At 33.1% G+C, this 15,960-nt stretch overlaps 1 protein-coding gene across 1 annotated transcript; it reads right to left on the reverse strand.

The window, feature by feature from the left end:
* Nucleotides 1-504: 504 nt before the first annotated feature.
* LOC120074246 (enolase) lies at nucleotides 505-5,047 on the reverse strand. The gene is made up of 16 exons (XM_039027306.1): nucleotides 4,887-5,047; nucleotides 4,521-4,584; nucleotides 4,257-4,321; nucleotides 4,123-4,170; nucleotides 3,848-3,934; nucleotides 3,650-3,730; nucleotides 3,266-3,367; nucleotides 3,095-3,175; nucleotides 2,510-2,584; nucleotides 2,317-2,379; nucleotides 2,155-2,232; nucleotides 1,530-1,724; nucleotides 1,267-1,406; nucleotides 1,092-1,143; nucleotides 941-997; nucleotides 505-855 (listed from the first exon to the last, which is right to left on the reverse strand). The coding sequence occupies exons 1-16, from the start codon at nucleotides 4,950-4,952 to the stop codon at nucleotides 775-777; spliced, it is 1,335 nt and encodes a 444-aa protein (XP_038883234.1). The 5' UTR covers nucleotides 4,953-5,047; the 3' UTR covers nucleotides 505-774.
* Nucleotides 5,048-15,960: the final 10,913 nt, after the last annotated feature.

Raw genomic sequence — 15,960 nt, forward strand, 5'->3', positions numbered from 1 at the left:
TTTTCTCCAACTTACGTTTATTATGTAATTGTTGAAGTGATTAATCTTATAAACAAATTATCGAAAAGCCTTCAAGTGATTGGCTATTTCACGATGACATTGAAGATTTAGCCTGCATTTAAGCTCTCATAGAAGGTTAAACTCTTTAGCAAGGACCTCGATTCTATTGAGAGACGGTGGCTTTGTGATTATGACCAATTAGTAACTACTACTAAAACTTGATTGTAAGGATCTACTAACACAACTATAATACCATTCTTGTTCGTTGTGGAAGAATTCAGAAGTGAGATTTCTCGATTGTGCTTGAAACTGACTCTTTTCTTACGGCAAGTCATCTGTGCACAAGACCAAATGAGGTCATGAAAGTGGGTATGATTTCAAGTGATTTGTAAAGCAATTTTTGCCAATAATGACAAAAATTTGCAGTAATGTGTTCGTTCTGTAGACACAGGACAAGGGGATTCTTATCCAAACAACAGAGATATAGAGAGAGAGTTGAAGCCATTCACAGAAACACGTCCAACATAAAAGATTTAAACAGCGTCATTCATTCATTAAAAATTAGAGCTATGCAACTAGATAGATCATGACATATCATGCCTTCCTAGAGAAACTTCTCGGAACTATTGTTCAACCTCACAGAACAACAAAACTTTTCTGAAATTATTAAGGGAAAAGGGGACCTCTGAGTTCGACAAAACAACCAGTCTCGCAACACTTATTCACTGCATTACTGAGATGGATCGACAACCTTCACCACTCATCCGGTGTGATCTAGTATGGTGCAACAGGCTTGCGGAAGTTAACTCCTGCATAGACTGCTGCTGAGCCGAGCTCCTCTTCAATACGCAACAGCTGTGCATAAATGACAATAAACATATTGTCAGAATTTAAATATTGAGACTTAAGGGATTGTTTGTGTCTAGACAATAAAATCAACCTGGTTGTATTTAGCAAGTCGTTCTGATCTGCATGGAGCACCAGTTTTGATTTGGCCCTGCAATGAAGGTAAGGGAATTTAATGGATATACGAGAACGAGTACAGATAATAATGTAACGATCTGAGATTAATATTGAAGCATGAAAATTACCGTTGCCAAGCCGACAGAGAGATCAGCAATGAAAGTATCCTCTGTTTCTCCACTGCAACCAAGTAGAACACAAGTCTATTAGCCACTAGAACTTTTACCTGGAAAACCCAAAAATAATAATGTGCAAGAGAGATATTTCTATGAAACCGAAAAGATAGAATTAGGAAACCCCAACCTTCGGTGGCTGGCCATTACTCCCCAACCGGCACGTTTCGACATTTTAACAGCCTCAATACTCTCTGTGACAGATCCAATTTGGTTAACCTTGAGAAGAAGGGCATTGCAAGTCTTTTCCTTGATTGCCTTCTCCACCCTCTGCGGGAAAAGAAAACCAGAGAAATAAATTTTAACTCGACAAGAAAGGAATTCATAGAAAGGGTTTGAAGAAAATGAAATGGGGTTTATGTTTCTCCTTCCACCAAAATGAGCCTAATCTACCTTGGGGTTGGTGACCAAGAGATCATCTCCGACAATTTGAACTTTGTCTCCAATTTCACTGGTCATCTTCGAGTAGTGCTCCCAGTCATCTTGGTCGAATGGATCTTCGATAGACACAATAGGATATTCAGAGGCAAAAGACTTGTAAAGGTCCTTGAGAGCATCTCCTGAAATCTTCTGTGAGCCATCATTGTTCTGCACCAACAAAATAACACTTAAATAAGACAAACTACACAAGACGACTTTAGCCAAATAATTAATAATGCACACGCCCCATTACTGGCCAGCATGGCTATATTCCACAGCTATTAGTAGTTGATTTATAAATTTCTTTCCTTGAAAAAACTTTTTTCCCAACCACGAAACTTCTTGACTTGTTGGGTTGACAAATATGGACCAATCGTTTGGGCAAAAAACTAATTCTGTAATATAAAAAATGAGCATTCATTGTTGTTGCATACAAGGCCAAACCCTTCAGCTAAATATGATAAATATATATATACACATCCTACATGAAATCTGATCTAACTTACTGCTGCATTATGAAATTTGAAACAGCTCGAATTAGCACCAACCCAACTTCAAAAGGATAAAACAAATCGACAACTATTAAATGAAAACTTACCTCCTCTTTGAAGTTCAAATCATAGGTCTTGTCTGACCCATAAAATTCAGATGCAGCAACATCCATTCCAATAACAACCTAACAGAAGAAGAGAACAGTTGTGTTAATCTCCTTTAATGGATAGATAGGCCACCAAGAACAGTAAAGGTGGAAGAAACTGACCTGGCTAGTATAACCAGCTTTCGCAATTGCAGTTTTAAGCAATTCAAGACCTTCCTTGTTTTCCTGTTGAATATGACAAGCAAAGATATAAAGAAAAGAAAGGTGACAAAAAGCTGTGGAGAAAAAATCAAAGGAAAAATGATATTTAAACACATGGATCAACAATGTGATACTTTCTTGAGGATCTGGCTACCTGAATGTTAGGAGCGAATCCACCTTCATCACCAACATTTGTTGCATCCTGTCCATACTTCTTCTTGATGACAGACTGTAATCATGCACATAAACCTTACATAACGAGTATTGAACATGAAAATAACAGTAGTACGTTGCATACTTTGAATTGATATTAATGACACAAAAGCTACACAACAACCAAGTAGAACTGTTGAATGAAATAAGATAGCAGGTGCATATAACATGAATCTTGTAGGGGCATAATAAGGAAAAACAAGTTTGAGATGGTCTAAAAGACGCAAAACCCAAATACTTGAACAGTAGTTTCACTTCAAAAGGTAGAATCGATTCTTTAAAGCATCACAAAAATAAACCGTGCAGAAAATTTGAACACTGCCTGAAAGGAAAATCCCTTGAAAAGATCATTAGCTCCAGCATCCAAATATTTTCTTTACTTATTGTACGAACAACTACATCGTTCGATGGAGAAAAATTATTTTGATGCATGAGTACAATAACCCACACCCAAAACCAACTTCCACATGTAGAACATCTCCAAATAATCAAAAGCAACGCAGAGGGGGAAAAAACCATAATCAACCTTCAAATGGTGGTAAACTTCCACTCCCATCTTCATGGCCTCTTTGAATGAAGAAGCTCCAACTGGTAGAATCATGAACTCCTGAAGATATGATATGTTAGAAACAATCTAGATATGTTAATATATATAAAGAAATAGATGGCAAAATAGTACAGATGCAAGAAATCATGCCTGCATTGCAAGCTTGTTTCCTGCATGTGATCCTCCGTTAATGACATTGAATGCAGGTACGGGAAGAACCAAGTGGTTGTTACCAGCAAGGTTGGCGATGTGCTGCATCAAAGATAAACCGCTATATGAATAATCAACTCATCTGACCTCTCAGAAGTACAACAGTAATACATTTTATAGAGTCGCTTAAGCAGAATAGTATGAGGACTCAAAAAGCAACACGACATACCAATCTTTATTCCCTACTGTCTAGAAAACCACACTTAAAACCTTATCTTAAAATTAAAATTCCCATCAATTAACAAACGTAGAGGAATTCAAAAGAATATACGCATCATCAAGTAATTAGTCATTGTTGCTCAGACTCTATAAAAAATTAGCTACCTGGTACAGAGGAATTTTCTTCACGCTAGCACCAGCTTTGCAGACAGCAAGAGACACTGCAAGGATGGCATTTGCACCAAGCTGAAAATTGAAAGGTACAACATTTGTAAAAATTAACTCGGTCCACTTTCAAAAAATAATGAAAATAATGATGGATAACATGTAAAACACTATGACAAAGGAAAGCCAACCAAATACCTTTTGCTTGCACCATCCCCACTCGTTAACAGTTCCATCGAGTTGTTGAACCATGAAGTTGTCAATCTGGGCCTGCTCAGTTGGGTCCTGCAAAGAGAAATTAGGAAAAAAACTGTCGTTAACATATTGAACAAAAAAAATACTATGTTAATGACAAGGTTAAGCTTGCTTTAACAATATGTTAAAAAGATAGCTTGAGAAAGAAAATTAGCGCACATAGATATGAACTATAGTAATGAAATGATAAAAAATCAGAAGGATGCTAATCAACAAACCTTTCCAACCAATGCAGGGCCAATAATTGCATTGACATTCTCAACAGCCTACAAAAGAAGACAAGCAGAGAGTTGAGTGAGAAGACACAGATACAAACACTAACTGCATCTCAATCTAAATAATTGATTATTACCTTCGAAACACCTTTGCCGAGGTAGTCAGACCCTCCATCTCTCAACTCAAGTGCTTCGTAAATACCTTTGGGAAGAAAAGATTAGTTAAGAGATCGGCATCTTCTAAATTCATCGAATACATCTAAAAACATTTTTATGAAAAACGCATCAATCTTTACATACACCCAACTTGCCCTCAGAAGAGCTAGATGAGGAAAACCAAATAGAAATTAAATATATAAACAGACCACAAACGAACTGGGAGGATGATAAGAATAACTTACCAGTGGATGCGCCACTCGGAACAGCTGCTCTGGCCAAGGTCCCATCAGACAACACGATATCGACCTACAATAACAACACAGAGATACGAAACAAGAAATCAACAATCTCACCATGAGATCAAATTTAGAAATATAAACAGCAGATCATTTCCAAAGAAGATTGTGATTATCGTTACAATCAACCAGAAAATTAGCATGCCCAAAAACTAAATTGAGAACTAACAATCTATATCTGACAACCCATCAGACGACCGGAGTGAGTGTAAGCGAAAATCTTGAAAAGTGAATGAAGATACGATAAGATAAGAAATGGCAGAGCAGGGGACGGATCGGCGATGTGAAGTAGAGAGGGATGGAAATGAATACCTCCACGGTGGGATTTCCACGGCTGTCGAAGATCTGCCTTGCCTTGACGGATTTGATTGTAGCCATTTGGTTTAAAAAGTTTAGATCTACAGAAATGGGGAGCAGCAGCAGACGAACAGCGGAGAGAGTTGCGGTTTGATTGCAATTCTGTGGAATGGCAAGAGGCCTCGTATTAGTAGAAGCCTTTGGATAATTTCAGCCGTTCGATTCAAATTAGGTTTTTTAACTGCGCCCCTTGCCTCGGTTTAAACCACAGAAATATTTTTAATTATTTTTTAGTTATATATATATATTTTAATTATGATTTAATTATCCATTTATTTTATTTTAAATGTTAACTTTTTTTTAATTAAAAAAAATGTTAACTTTTTAAAAATATATTTAAATGTTAATTTGAGTATATGAAGTTTAGATTTCAAAGGATGATACATATTAGAGTGCGTTTGAATTGAGGAATTGAGATGAGAATAAGTGTGAGAATGACGGATGTCTTGTTGTTTGATACAAGTTTTGAAGTTTCCATACATTTTATACCATCAAAAAGTGTGGTTTTCTTGATGTTTATTCTCTCTCATCTTTTAATACATAATTTTTTTTTTTATTTTATATTATTAAAATTAACTGATATATAAATATTAAATTTATAATTTAGAAAATGATATTAAATTAAACTATAATATTTAACTACTCGAATTCATAGATTAATAAATTATATATGTAATTAATTAAATATCATGAAATTATTTCAAATGGTAAAACTGTTGAAAATATTTGCAAGATATAACAAAATTTTAAAACTATCAATGATAGACACTGATAGACACTTATAAGTCTATCAATATCTATCATTGATAGTTCTAAAATTTTTCTATATTTTGTGAATATTTTGATTTATTTTTCTATATTTAAAAACAGTCTTTGATTAAATATCATTATGAGAATTTTTTTAAATATTTATAATTAGTTTACCATTTATTAATTATAATTCATTATTTTTTAATAAAAAAATGTTATATTTATTTTTTTAACTGATTTTGATGGTTCTATTAATTAATACATCATATTTATATAAATTCATCAAATTGATACATCAAATTATGTAATTTATATTTTTTTAATTGGGATTACCTAGATCGTTTTGTTTAAAAAGATGGACTTTCTATAAAAGAGGATATAACCAACCATAAGGGTGTAAGGAAAAATCGAAAATATGCTTTCAACGCATTAGTATAGTGTATAAAAAAGTTGTTGATAGTGTTTCAAATTGGGTGAATCCCCTCTCCATATCGTAAAACAATAATTGCCCTAACTTGTTGAAAATGAGAAATTTATATTAAAGTTAAAATTATTATGAATATTATAATAATAAATAGATGCACATTGTTTAGTGTCCCAAAAGTTATCTATCACCATTCATATTATTCATGTATCTTGTAAGTCCACATTTTACTTGCCAATTTGCGGCATTTGATGGAACTTAAATCACACACTCATTGATAAGAAATTTGAAGCTAATTTTTCTATTATCTATTTTTATGATTTTTAGTTATTTTATTTTAAATTTTATTTTATTATTATTATTATTATATATATATATATTCTTTAAACTTTATTTAATAAGTATGGAAGATGTTTCTTCTTCGTATTGACTATTGAGTATTGAAATTATAATTATACTGTCTCTTATACACATCTAGATGTGTATAAGAGACAGCGGCACGCCTGCCTCTTGAGCATCACTATTCATCTAAATATTAAATATTAAACCTATATTTCATTCCTAAAAATATTATAATTAACAATCCCACTGCTTGAAATTTTATATTTTTTTAGACGAAAATAATAATAATAATAATAATAAAGTTGCAAGTCCACCCCGAATATGTCAAAAAAATCAAAAGTTTTTAGAAAAAAGAAAAAAACAAGAGTTTCTCACGTAAGTACAGAAAAAAAAATTGGGAAGTATTCCCAAAATCTACTGATTTTATTTCCAATAAAAATATATTATTTAATGATGTGTTTTGATTAATCAACTTTTGGTTTAACCGAAAAAATATAAGTATATTTTCAGGAAGACGTTTTGTTTCTTTCTTATTTAATGTGTAGTTACAATTTCAACTATAGGCCAAGCTTGTTTTAAAAAAAGATGAAAAGGGGTGGGTAGAAATGTGAGGGGAAAGGATTTGGAGAAAGTGGACAAAAAAAGGCATATTGGAATATCCAAAATAAGTCAACAATCTAAAATTAAACTTTCGGTCAGCCAACGGAGTAAGTGGAGCCGAGTGGATTATTCAATGGGCGGCCAAAACTACGTGCCATCGGCAAACACGAGGCCAACAAAGCTTCCACTTTTTTTTAGTAAAAAGTCTCGCATTGTTTCAACAAAAGTTCTCTGACCCAAAAGTTACTGCCATGTGTTAAATAAATAGTTAAAGCCCCATCATAAGAAGTTTAATTAATTATCTTTTATAGATACTCATAAAATTAGGGGAAAAACACGTATGTGTGTGTATATAATTATAATTAATAATAACAAAATTTTAATAATTAAAACAACTTAAATATTAATTAATTTAATTATCTCGTATTTTAATCGTAAGTTTGAAGGCATACCACTAATGTCGGATCTTTTTTTTTCACAAAAGTATAGGTGGGGACATATCTACAGGTATTAGATTCCTTTTGCAATTTCACATATTTTCTTGTGCTTCAAGTTATATGATTATTTTCCAAAATAATTAAACTAAAAAATATATGGATGGTCCATGCCATATCAAATGTGATGCCTTCGTAGGCATTTAATTGATATAGGTTACCTCTCAATATAATCTATGTCTAGTCTTGATTCTATTAGCACTTTTAAAATAGTATTTTATTAGGACTCTTTTCAAATATAAGATGTATTTAGACCAAGTCTACGGCTATAAAGAAAAATTCATCCCTAATTGAGAGAAATCTCTAAAGAAAGATGTTCTATTAAAATAGAGGGTCAAAAAGCTTCTACAAGAAAAATAACATAAATAACTAATTAAATCTGATTAAACACTAGTTAATATAAATTAACACCTAAACAATTTAGGTTTGATATTTGTTTAGTTGAGGATAATTATAGGATAATTAGTACATTTAGGTTTAATATTTGTTTAGTTATTAGTTTAGATTAATTAGTGTTTAATTAGATTTAATTAGTTAATTATGTTATTGTTTTGTAAGGCTATGAAAAGTCAATTTAGGGTTGTAATTAGAAGCTTTTTGATCATCCATTTCAATAGAACATTATTCTTGAAGAGCTTTCTCTTTGAGTGAGAGTATTTCATATGAATAGTTTATATAAGACCGAACCATGAAATGCATAGTCTCTCTTTATAACATCATTGATAGAATATACTTACATTTTATTAGGATGACCCTAAGTGACTTGACCTGAATCCTCAGTGACTCGTGAACTATTTCCTTTGAAAGTAGTAATTTGATTTGTATGGGTGAGAGTGGCCAGATTCGTCAACTCAATAAGTCTACCATTTTGGAGATTCGTCTAATTGGAGAGTTGAGAACACAACTACACAAGAAGGAATTCACTCCTTTCCTATTGTCAGGATAAGTCGATAAATTTCTCCCTTAAAAGCTGATTCCGGAGATTAAACAATGAAGCGACTCACTTTCTCCTAGCCCGAGAGGGGTTCAATTATCATTGGACTATAACTAATGGTTCATTTAGAGGGATCAATGGTACATAAAGAGTTAGATGTAACTATAGGGGTAAAACGGTAATTCGACATAACTGTACTTAGCAATTTGTGAAGGGTTGAACTGTTGATTTATTATATCTAATGGGCACAAAAATATATCTATAATGCAAAAAGTACCACTGTCAGTCTTTAATAAAGTGACAGATAGGTAATAAATGTTGATTAATTTAATTAAAAATTTTAATTCATTTATCGAGTATCATTAGAGCTTCAATCCATAAATCCATAAGGTTCATTGTTAGCTCAATAAGGACTAATGAGAATCATATTAATTTTGGTTTAATTTGAATTGTTCAAATTAATTAAAGAAAATTAATTGTATAAGATACAATTAAATAATATATGTTGATACATAAAGTATAATGTATGTTGGTACATTATATAGTTTTACGAGAGAAACAAATATTTGAATATGATTCAAATATTATCTTTATGAATATGATTCATATAAAAACTATATGTTAAAATTAATATGAATATGATACATATTAAATTTATATAGTTTTATAAGAGAAATAAACATTTGAATATGATTGAAATATTAATTATATGAATATGATTCATATAAAAACTATATGTTAAAATTAATGTGAATATAATTCATATTAAAACTATATAGTTTGATGATAGAGGTTGTTATTTGAATGTGATTCAAATATTGATTTATGTGATTTATATATAAAAATCATATGTTATACTTTAAACTATAGGTTATATATTATAAATATAACATATAGTTCAATAATTATATAAGTAGTTGATATATATATATATATTGGTCTAACTCCCTTAACCCCTCAACCCCTCAACCTCTCAATACGTTAAATGTTGGTGTCCATAAGTTCTCTTGGGAGAATCTCTCTGTGTTTTCTCTCAAGCTCTCAAGCTCTCCCTTTACACAAAATTAAGAATTAGAAACCCACAACTCTATAATGATTCTCATCCTTGAGAATAACAAGGAAGGTCTCATGGTGGTGTCCCTTCCTTATTGTTGGGTTCGTGGTGCCGAGTTCGTGAGATCGGGAGAACAAGACGTGCTGTGGAGAGGAAGTGAAAATGCGATACTTCAAAGGTATGTGATATCCCTTTCCATTTTTTCTCTGTATTTTTAGAGTAGCAACATGTAGGTCTTTGTTTATCCTTAGTTTTCATCACTATTTTGAATGTTCTGTCAAACGAATTTAGGGACACACAACATCCAATTGTTTCTGCTGCGGTGAATTCTAATCACTTCAAGTTGGAGTCAAGCACATCAATAATGAGCTGCCATATTTGCTTCTCCAAGGTATGTTTGAACTCAATACACTTCACCACCGTCATCATTTCCATATACATCATTCCACCACCATATTCATCGATATCATCCTTCATCAAGTCCATCCAACCACACCATGAAAAAAACCAAACAATATAAAAAATCATACAACTCATCCAACCACACCAAACATAAAACAAAATATGATCCCTACCACACCCATTCCTCATATTTTATGCCAAACAGCTCAAAAAAAAAAAAATGCAAACAAATTATATGCTCTTTGTGAAAGTTTTGCAAAATATAAGACTAGAGATGAAGACCATGAAGTTCGGAGGAAGCTAATGATAATTATTGATACCGAAATTTGCACCAACGGTAAATTTGTATTTGGAGGAGAATAACTAGATATCCTGCAAGAAAAGTGAGTAAAGTGTTGGGAATGTCCTAGAACTCGCAATTCGTGTTGAACATTTTATTTTATCAACAATATTGACTTGTTGATTTTGCATCTTATTATGAAAATCTAATAAATGTATCCTTGGCTATAGTCTGAATGTTGTAATTTTATGTAGTGACATAAACAGGATCAAGTTGACAGTATATAGCCTAAATGGTCTAATAAGTATATGGATGAAATTGGGTATCTCATCTTGATAACACTATTGGATGCGACCCACTCTATAGTTGTTACAAGAAGTTGTAAGGTGCTACAAACGACGTGATCCACAAATCGTTCATGTTGAGACATGAGAGTGAGAGCATCCTATGCAATGAGTTTGCATATAGACTGGACCATAAAAATAGTTACTTTTCTTTATAACGACCGTTTACTGTTAAAACTGACTATTTCATTTAATATGTAACTTAAGTTAACTCAATCTTAACCCTGAGCTAGCTATGAACTTCTATTTGTTTGGGATTATCCTTTGATTTGCAAACAGTGAGAGTAGTCCAACAACACTGCTCAATAAGCTTACTATTTTGGGGATAAGACCGGATGAATAGCTGGGGACATAGCCTTGCAAGATGGAATTCACTCCTACCCTAATTAGGGTTAGCAGATAGGTTGTTATCTTAAGTACTGATTTCAGGTCTTGAACAATCGGGGCCCCGCCTTCTCATGATAGAGAAAGGATTTGATTCATAAAGATTATGAATCAGAATTGTTCATTAGAGAATTGGTAGGAACTTAAGGAACAAGATGTATTCATAGGGGTAAAATGGTATTTTTGACCTAGCTGTGATTACGAACAATCTGTGAAGGATCAACTTACTGATTATGGTTATTAAGTGGACATAATATATCTACAGTGAGGAGAGTTCAACTATGGGCTATAATGGAGTGTCCCATTAGTTAACGAATAGGGGTTAGATCAGACTAATGAGTTTAGTCGATTAATCTCGAATCGTTGGATCCCATGATCTGTAGGTCCGCGAGGTCCCCCTACTAGCTCATAAATGGATAAGCTTTAGAGTAGCTTAAGAAACTAATTTGAAACGTTCAAATTAAATGGAACAGGAGAATATATATTTAAATATGTTTTAAATATATGAAGATGATTATTGTGCAAAATTGATTTAATATTTGATATTAAATTAATTAATATTTTAAATTAATTTAAGAAAATCATTTTTCAATTTTAATGGTTTTGAAATCATTTTATGTTTTTAAAAGAAAAGTGAAAATTGATTTTTGCATGCCAAGCATAAAATGGAGAATGCAGATTTTCCATTATCTTCATCTTCATGCTCACACAAAATTCATTAAGTCTTCTTCATTAATTCTCCAAGCATGAGTGCACGCCATGCATTTAACTTCTTTGCATGTTCATCTACAATTTATAAAGAAGTTTGGAGTCATTTGAGAAGAAAAAGGGAGGTTTGTGATGATTTTAATCTCTATGAGAAGAAAAGGATTCTTCTATCCGGCTGCTGCTGTTCTTCACTGTTCTTCACCATTTCAAGCTATTCTTGAGTCCCACAACTCTATCTAAAGCTCCAAGAAGATAGTAAGAAATACTTTTGAGGTGGTTCACGGTGATTTCTGATGAAGACTGCTGCTGTTAAATCAGATTCTTGGAGAGTTCTTCAAAGGTATGATCTTAAAACTATCTTTTTAGAAAAACATGCTTTAGTTTCTACCAAAATTAGTGAATTTGAATGCTTATGGATCCTTGATACTTCCGCTGCATGTTAGTTAACTCTTTCAATTGGTATCAGAGCATCTTTTAAGCATTCAATTCGATTTAATTTTGGCAAGGTGGGTGTTTTTCATGAGATATATGAAACTGATGCACTGCTATGGTTTTCTGAGTTTTGACATATTAATTCTCTTTAATTTCTCAATTAAATTTTTAATTAGCTTTTGTTTGATGAGCTTTTGTATGTTAGTAAGAGTCTATAATTTATTTGGAGTCATTAGAGTTGAAATTAAGATGTAATTGAAGAAACAAGCGAAGAAGGCCGAGCTGCTGTTCCAGATTTTTCAGCTTCTGCTCAAATTTTTTGCTGAGGTCCAGTTGCTAAGCGATCGTTTAGTTCCATACATTACACGATGTGAAGAAAAGCTAGACGATCGTTTAACAATGGGCGCTGGTCGTTGTGATGTTGAATGCTAAGCGATCGTGTACCTGTGGGAGCAAAGCGATGTGTGAATTTGCTATACGATAGCACTAAGCGATTGTTTAGCTTTGTCGTGGGAACTAAACGATAAGTTGAATTTTCTAAACGATGACGCTATACGATCATTTAGCTATGATGCACACTAAGAAATACGATGAAGTGCTATGCGATGGCATTGAGTGATCGTTTGTCGCGAAGCTAAGCTATCGTATAGATAAATGCTAAACGATGCGATGATGTTCTATACGATGGAGCTAAATGATCGTTTAGCTGCAGCGGATACTAAGCGTTGACATGAAAGTGTTGCGCGATGGTGTTAAGCGATCGTTTAGTTCTATGCAATGGAGCTAAGCGATAGCACGACAATGAAGCTAAGCGATCGTGTAGTCCTATACGATAGAACTAAACGATCGTTTAGCTTTCAGCAAACACTAAGCAATTGTGTACTTCCTCTCAACCTAAGGTGATGGCACTAGATGATTACCTTCAACATTACATGATCGGCCTTAGAAGCACTTTGAGGTTGGATCGAGAGTAGCTAGTTCGACCAATTTTCTCAAGGTCCAATCCGGTTCAGCCTCAAAGGGTTTTGGCTGGTCTGGTTCAGATTTTGTTAGTCTGGTTCAAAAACATCCAGCCCGATTCAAGTTATTTAGGTTCGGTTTGGAGTGGTTCGAACAGTTCAAAGACGATTTTGAAACTATTTGTAATAGTTAGGCATCTTTTTACTTGTTTATGCCAAAACGAAAACCATAACAGTTAGTATTTAATTGTTTTTACATGAGATGTATGTGATAATTAAATAATTCATGTATATGAATATAGTATGTCATGTAGATTTAAAACCCCACCGTAGGAAGCATGTTATATGCATTGAAAGTATGTTATAATTGTTATAGTATATAGTATGCATGTTAGGGTTGTGTTTAATATAATATTTAATTTTAAACATTAAAACAGATTGTTACCTTATAAAACATGGTTATAAACTCATATCGGTTCATAAACCTTTCTAAGGCCGGGGGTACTTAAGTTGACAATTTACGGAACACCTCCTACCTGGGGATTATGACCGAACTATTGAGAGTTGTTAACTGATTTATAAGCTTGGGTGAGTGATGTGACGTAATAAAATGGTTTATCACCTAAACATTGTAGGTTAAATCCAATTATAAGAGTTATATTTGGATAAACCACTTAGACTTAGGTTGTATGAAATTAGCTGTCATGCCTAAGTAATTTACCCAAACATTTAGAACACTTCAGTGGAGATTAACAATATATTTGATATATAGTTATTGGCTCTCATGTCCTCAAGAGTTGACATGTGAGATCCATGCTCGGTTTCTTATCGATTTTACCACGACTGCTCCATATGAAAAGTGTTTGCATAGGTTAATAACAGGGTGAATGAGGGAGGTGGTTCATAGTAAGTGGGTGAAGGAAATATGTCAACATTTTCCTATGGTCTCCTCCATTAGTTTGAACCATGAGATTCCTATGTTGCGTCTGCTGTCATTTTTATGCGGCACTAGCTATTCATTAACCGTGACGATTCCTACGGAGGGTTGTAACATAGGATTCGGAACAACCCAGGCTTCAGTAAAATGAATAGGGTCTTATAGTTTTCTCTTGGATATTGTCTTCTATCTCGGAGGCACATTCATACCATCCTATAAGATCTGAAAATGGTGGGTCATACTTACAAGAATTACTAAGTATTAGTAAAGATCTTGACTGAAAACGATAACCAAAAGAACTATTAGAATATGAGTTATTCTAGATAATAGTATTTGGTCAAGAACTATTTTGCTTCTGTGAAGGAATTCTTGACTGCCCCACAGTAGCACTTGTTCTAAATCACTTAAGTATCGTTGCAAATAAATAAAGATTTATTGGGTACTTTATTAGTTTTGCTAAAAATGGATTTAGATACATATTTAATAGAGTTTGTTTAAAATTTTTCAGCAATGTCGAACTCCATCATACAATTGCTTGCTTCTGACAAATTTAACGGAGAAGGGTTACTCGAATTGGAAGTCAAATATCAATACAATATTAGTAGTAGATGATTTGATGTTTGTTTTAATGGAAGAGCGTTCTCCAATTTTCAGTTCAATGGCTACCCGAAATGTTCGGGATGTCTATGATAGGTGGGTGAGGGCGAACAAAAAAGCCCGAGCCTATATCTTGGCGAGTATATCTGATCTACTCAACAAGAAACATGAGGTTATACCCACAGCTCGTGAGATCATGGCATCATTACAGGAGATGTTCGAGCAACCGTCATCGTCTGTTAAACATTAAGCCATCAAATATGTGTATGTGACACGTATGAAAGATGAGACCAATGTAAGAGAAAACGTTCTTGACATGATGGTCCATTTTAACATTGCAAAGGCTCAAGAGGCTATGATAGACGAGACAAGTTAAGTGAGCATGATACTGGAATCTCTTCCTGAGAGCTATCTGCTATTCAGGACAAATGTTGTCATGAACAAAATCACTTATATTTTAACTACATTGTTGAATGAATTGCAAACTTATCAATCTATAATGAAACTTAAGGAAAAAGAAATAAATGTTATTTTCAAACCAAAAAAGTTTTACAAAGGGTCCACGTCTGGTACGAAAGCCATTGATGATAAGAAAGCTAGTCCTTTTTCTTCTAAGGATAAAACCGTACAAATGAAAAAGAAAGGAAAATGGAAAAAGAAAATCACTGTGAAGAAAAACAAAAACAAAATTCCCAAAGGAAAATGTTTCCATTGTGGAGAGGTTGGGCATTAGAAGCGTAATTGCCCAAAATATCTGGCTGAAAAGAAAGCAAAAAATACTAAACAAGGTAAATATGATTTACTAGTTGTTGAAACATGTATAGTTGAAAAATTCTCACTTTACCTGAATATTAGATTCAGGCGCCGCTAATCATGTTTGTACTTTTCTACATGAAATTAGTTCTTGGAGAAGACTTTTTGAATATGATATGACTTTCAAGGTGGGCACAGGTGAAGTCATTTCAATTGAATCAGTAGGAGATGTGGTTGTTTTTTTAGAGATTCTTTTATCTTGCTCAAGAATGTGTTCTTTGTACCTAAGATGAAAAGAAATCTTATCTCCATTTCTTGTCTTTTAGAGAATATGTATAGTGTATCTTTTAAATATAATGAAGTATTTGTTTATTCAAGAGGTGTTCATATTTGTTCTGCTAGACTTGCAAATAACTTATACATATTACAACCAACGGAAGCAAAAACCATTTTAAATATAGAGATGTTTAAAACGGCTAAAACTCATAATAAAAAGCGGAAGATTTCTCCTAACGCCTATCTTTGGCACATCAGGCTTGGTCACATTATTCTCAATAGGATTGAGAGATTGATAAAAAACAGTCATCTAAATCAATTAAAAGACAGTTCCCTACCTCCATGCGAATCATGTCTTA

Source organism: Benincasa hispida, chromosome 3 (assembly GCF_009727055.1).
Source record: "Benincasa hispida cultivar B227 chromosome 3, ASM972705v1, whole genome shotgun sequence".
In the NCBI taxonomy this organism is placed as follows: domain Eukaryota; kingdom Viridiplantae; phylum Streptophyta; class Magnoliopsida; order Cucurbitales; family Cucurbitaceae; genus Benincasa; species Benincasa hispida.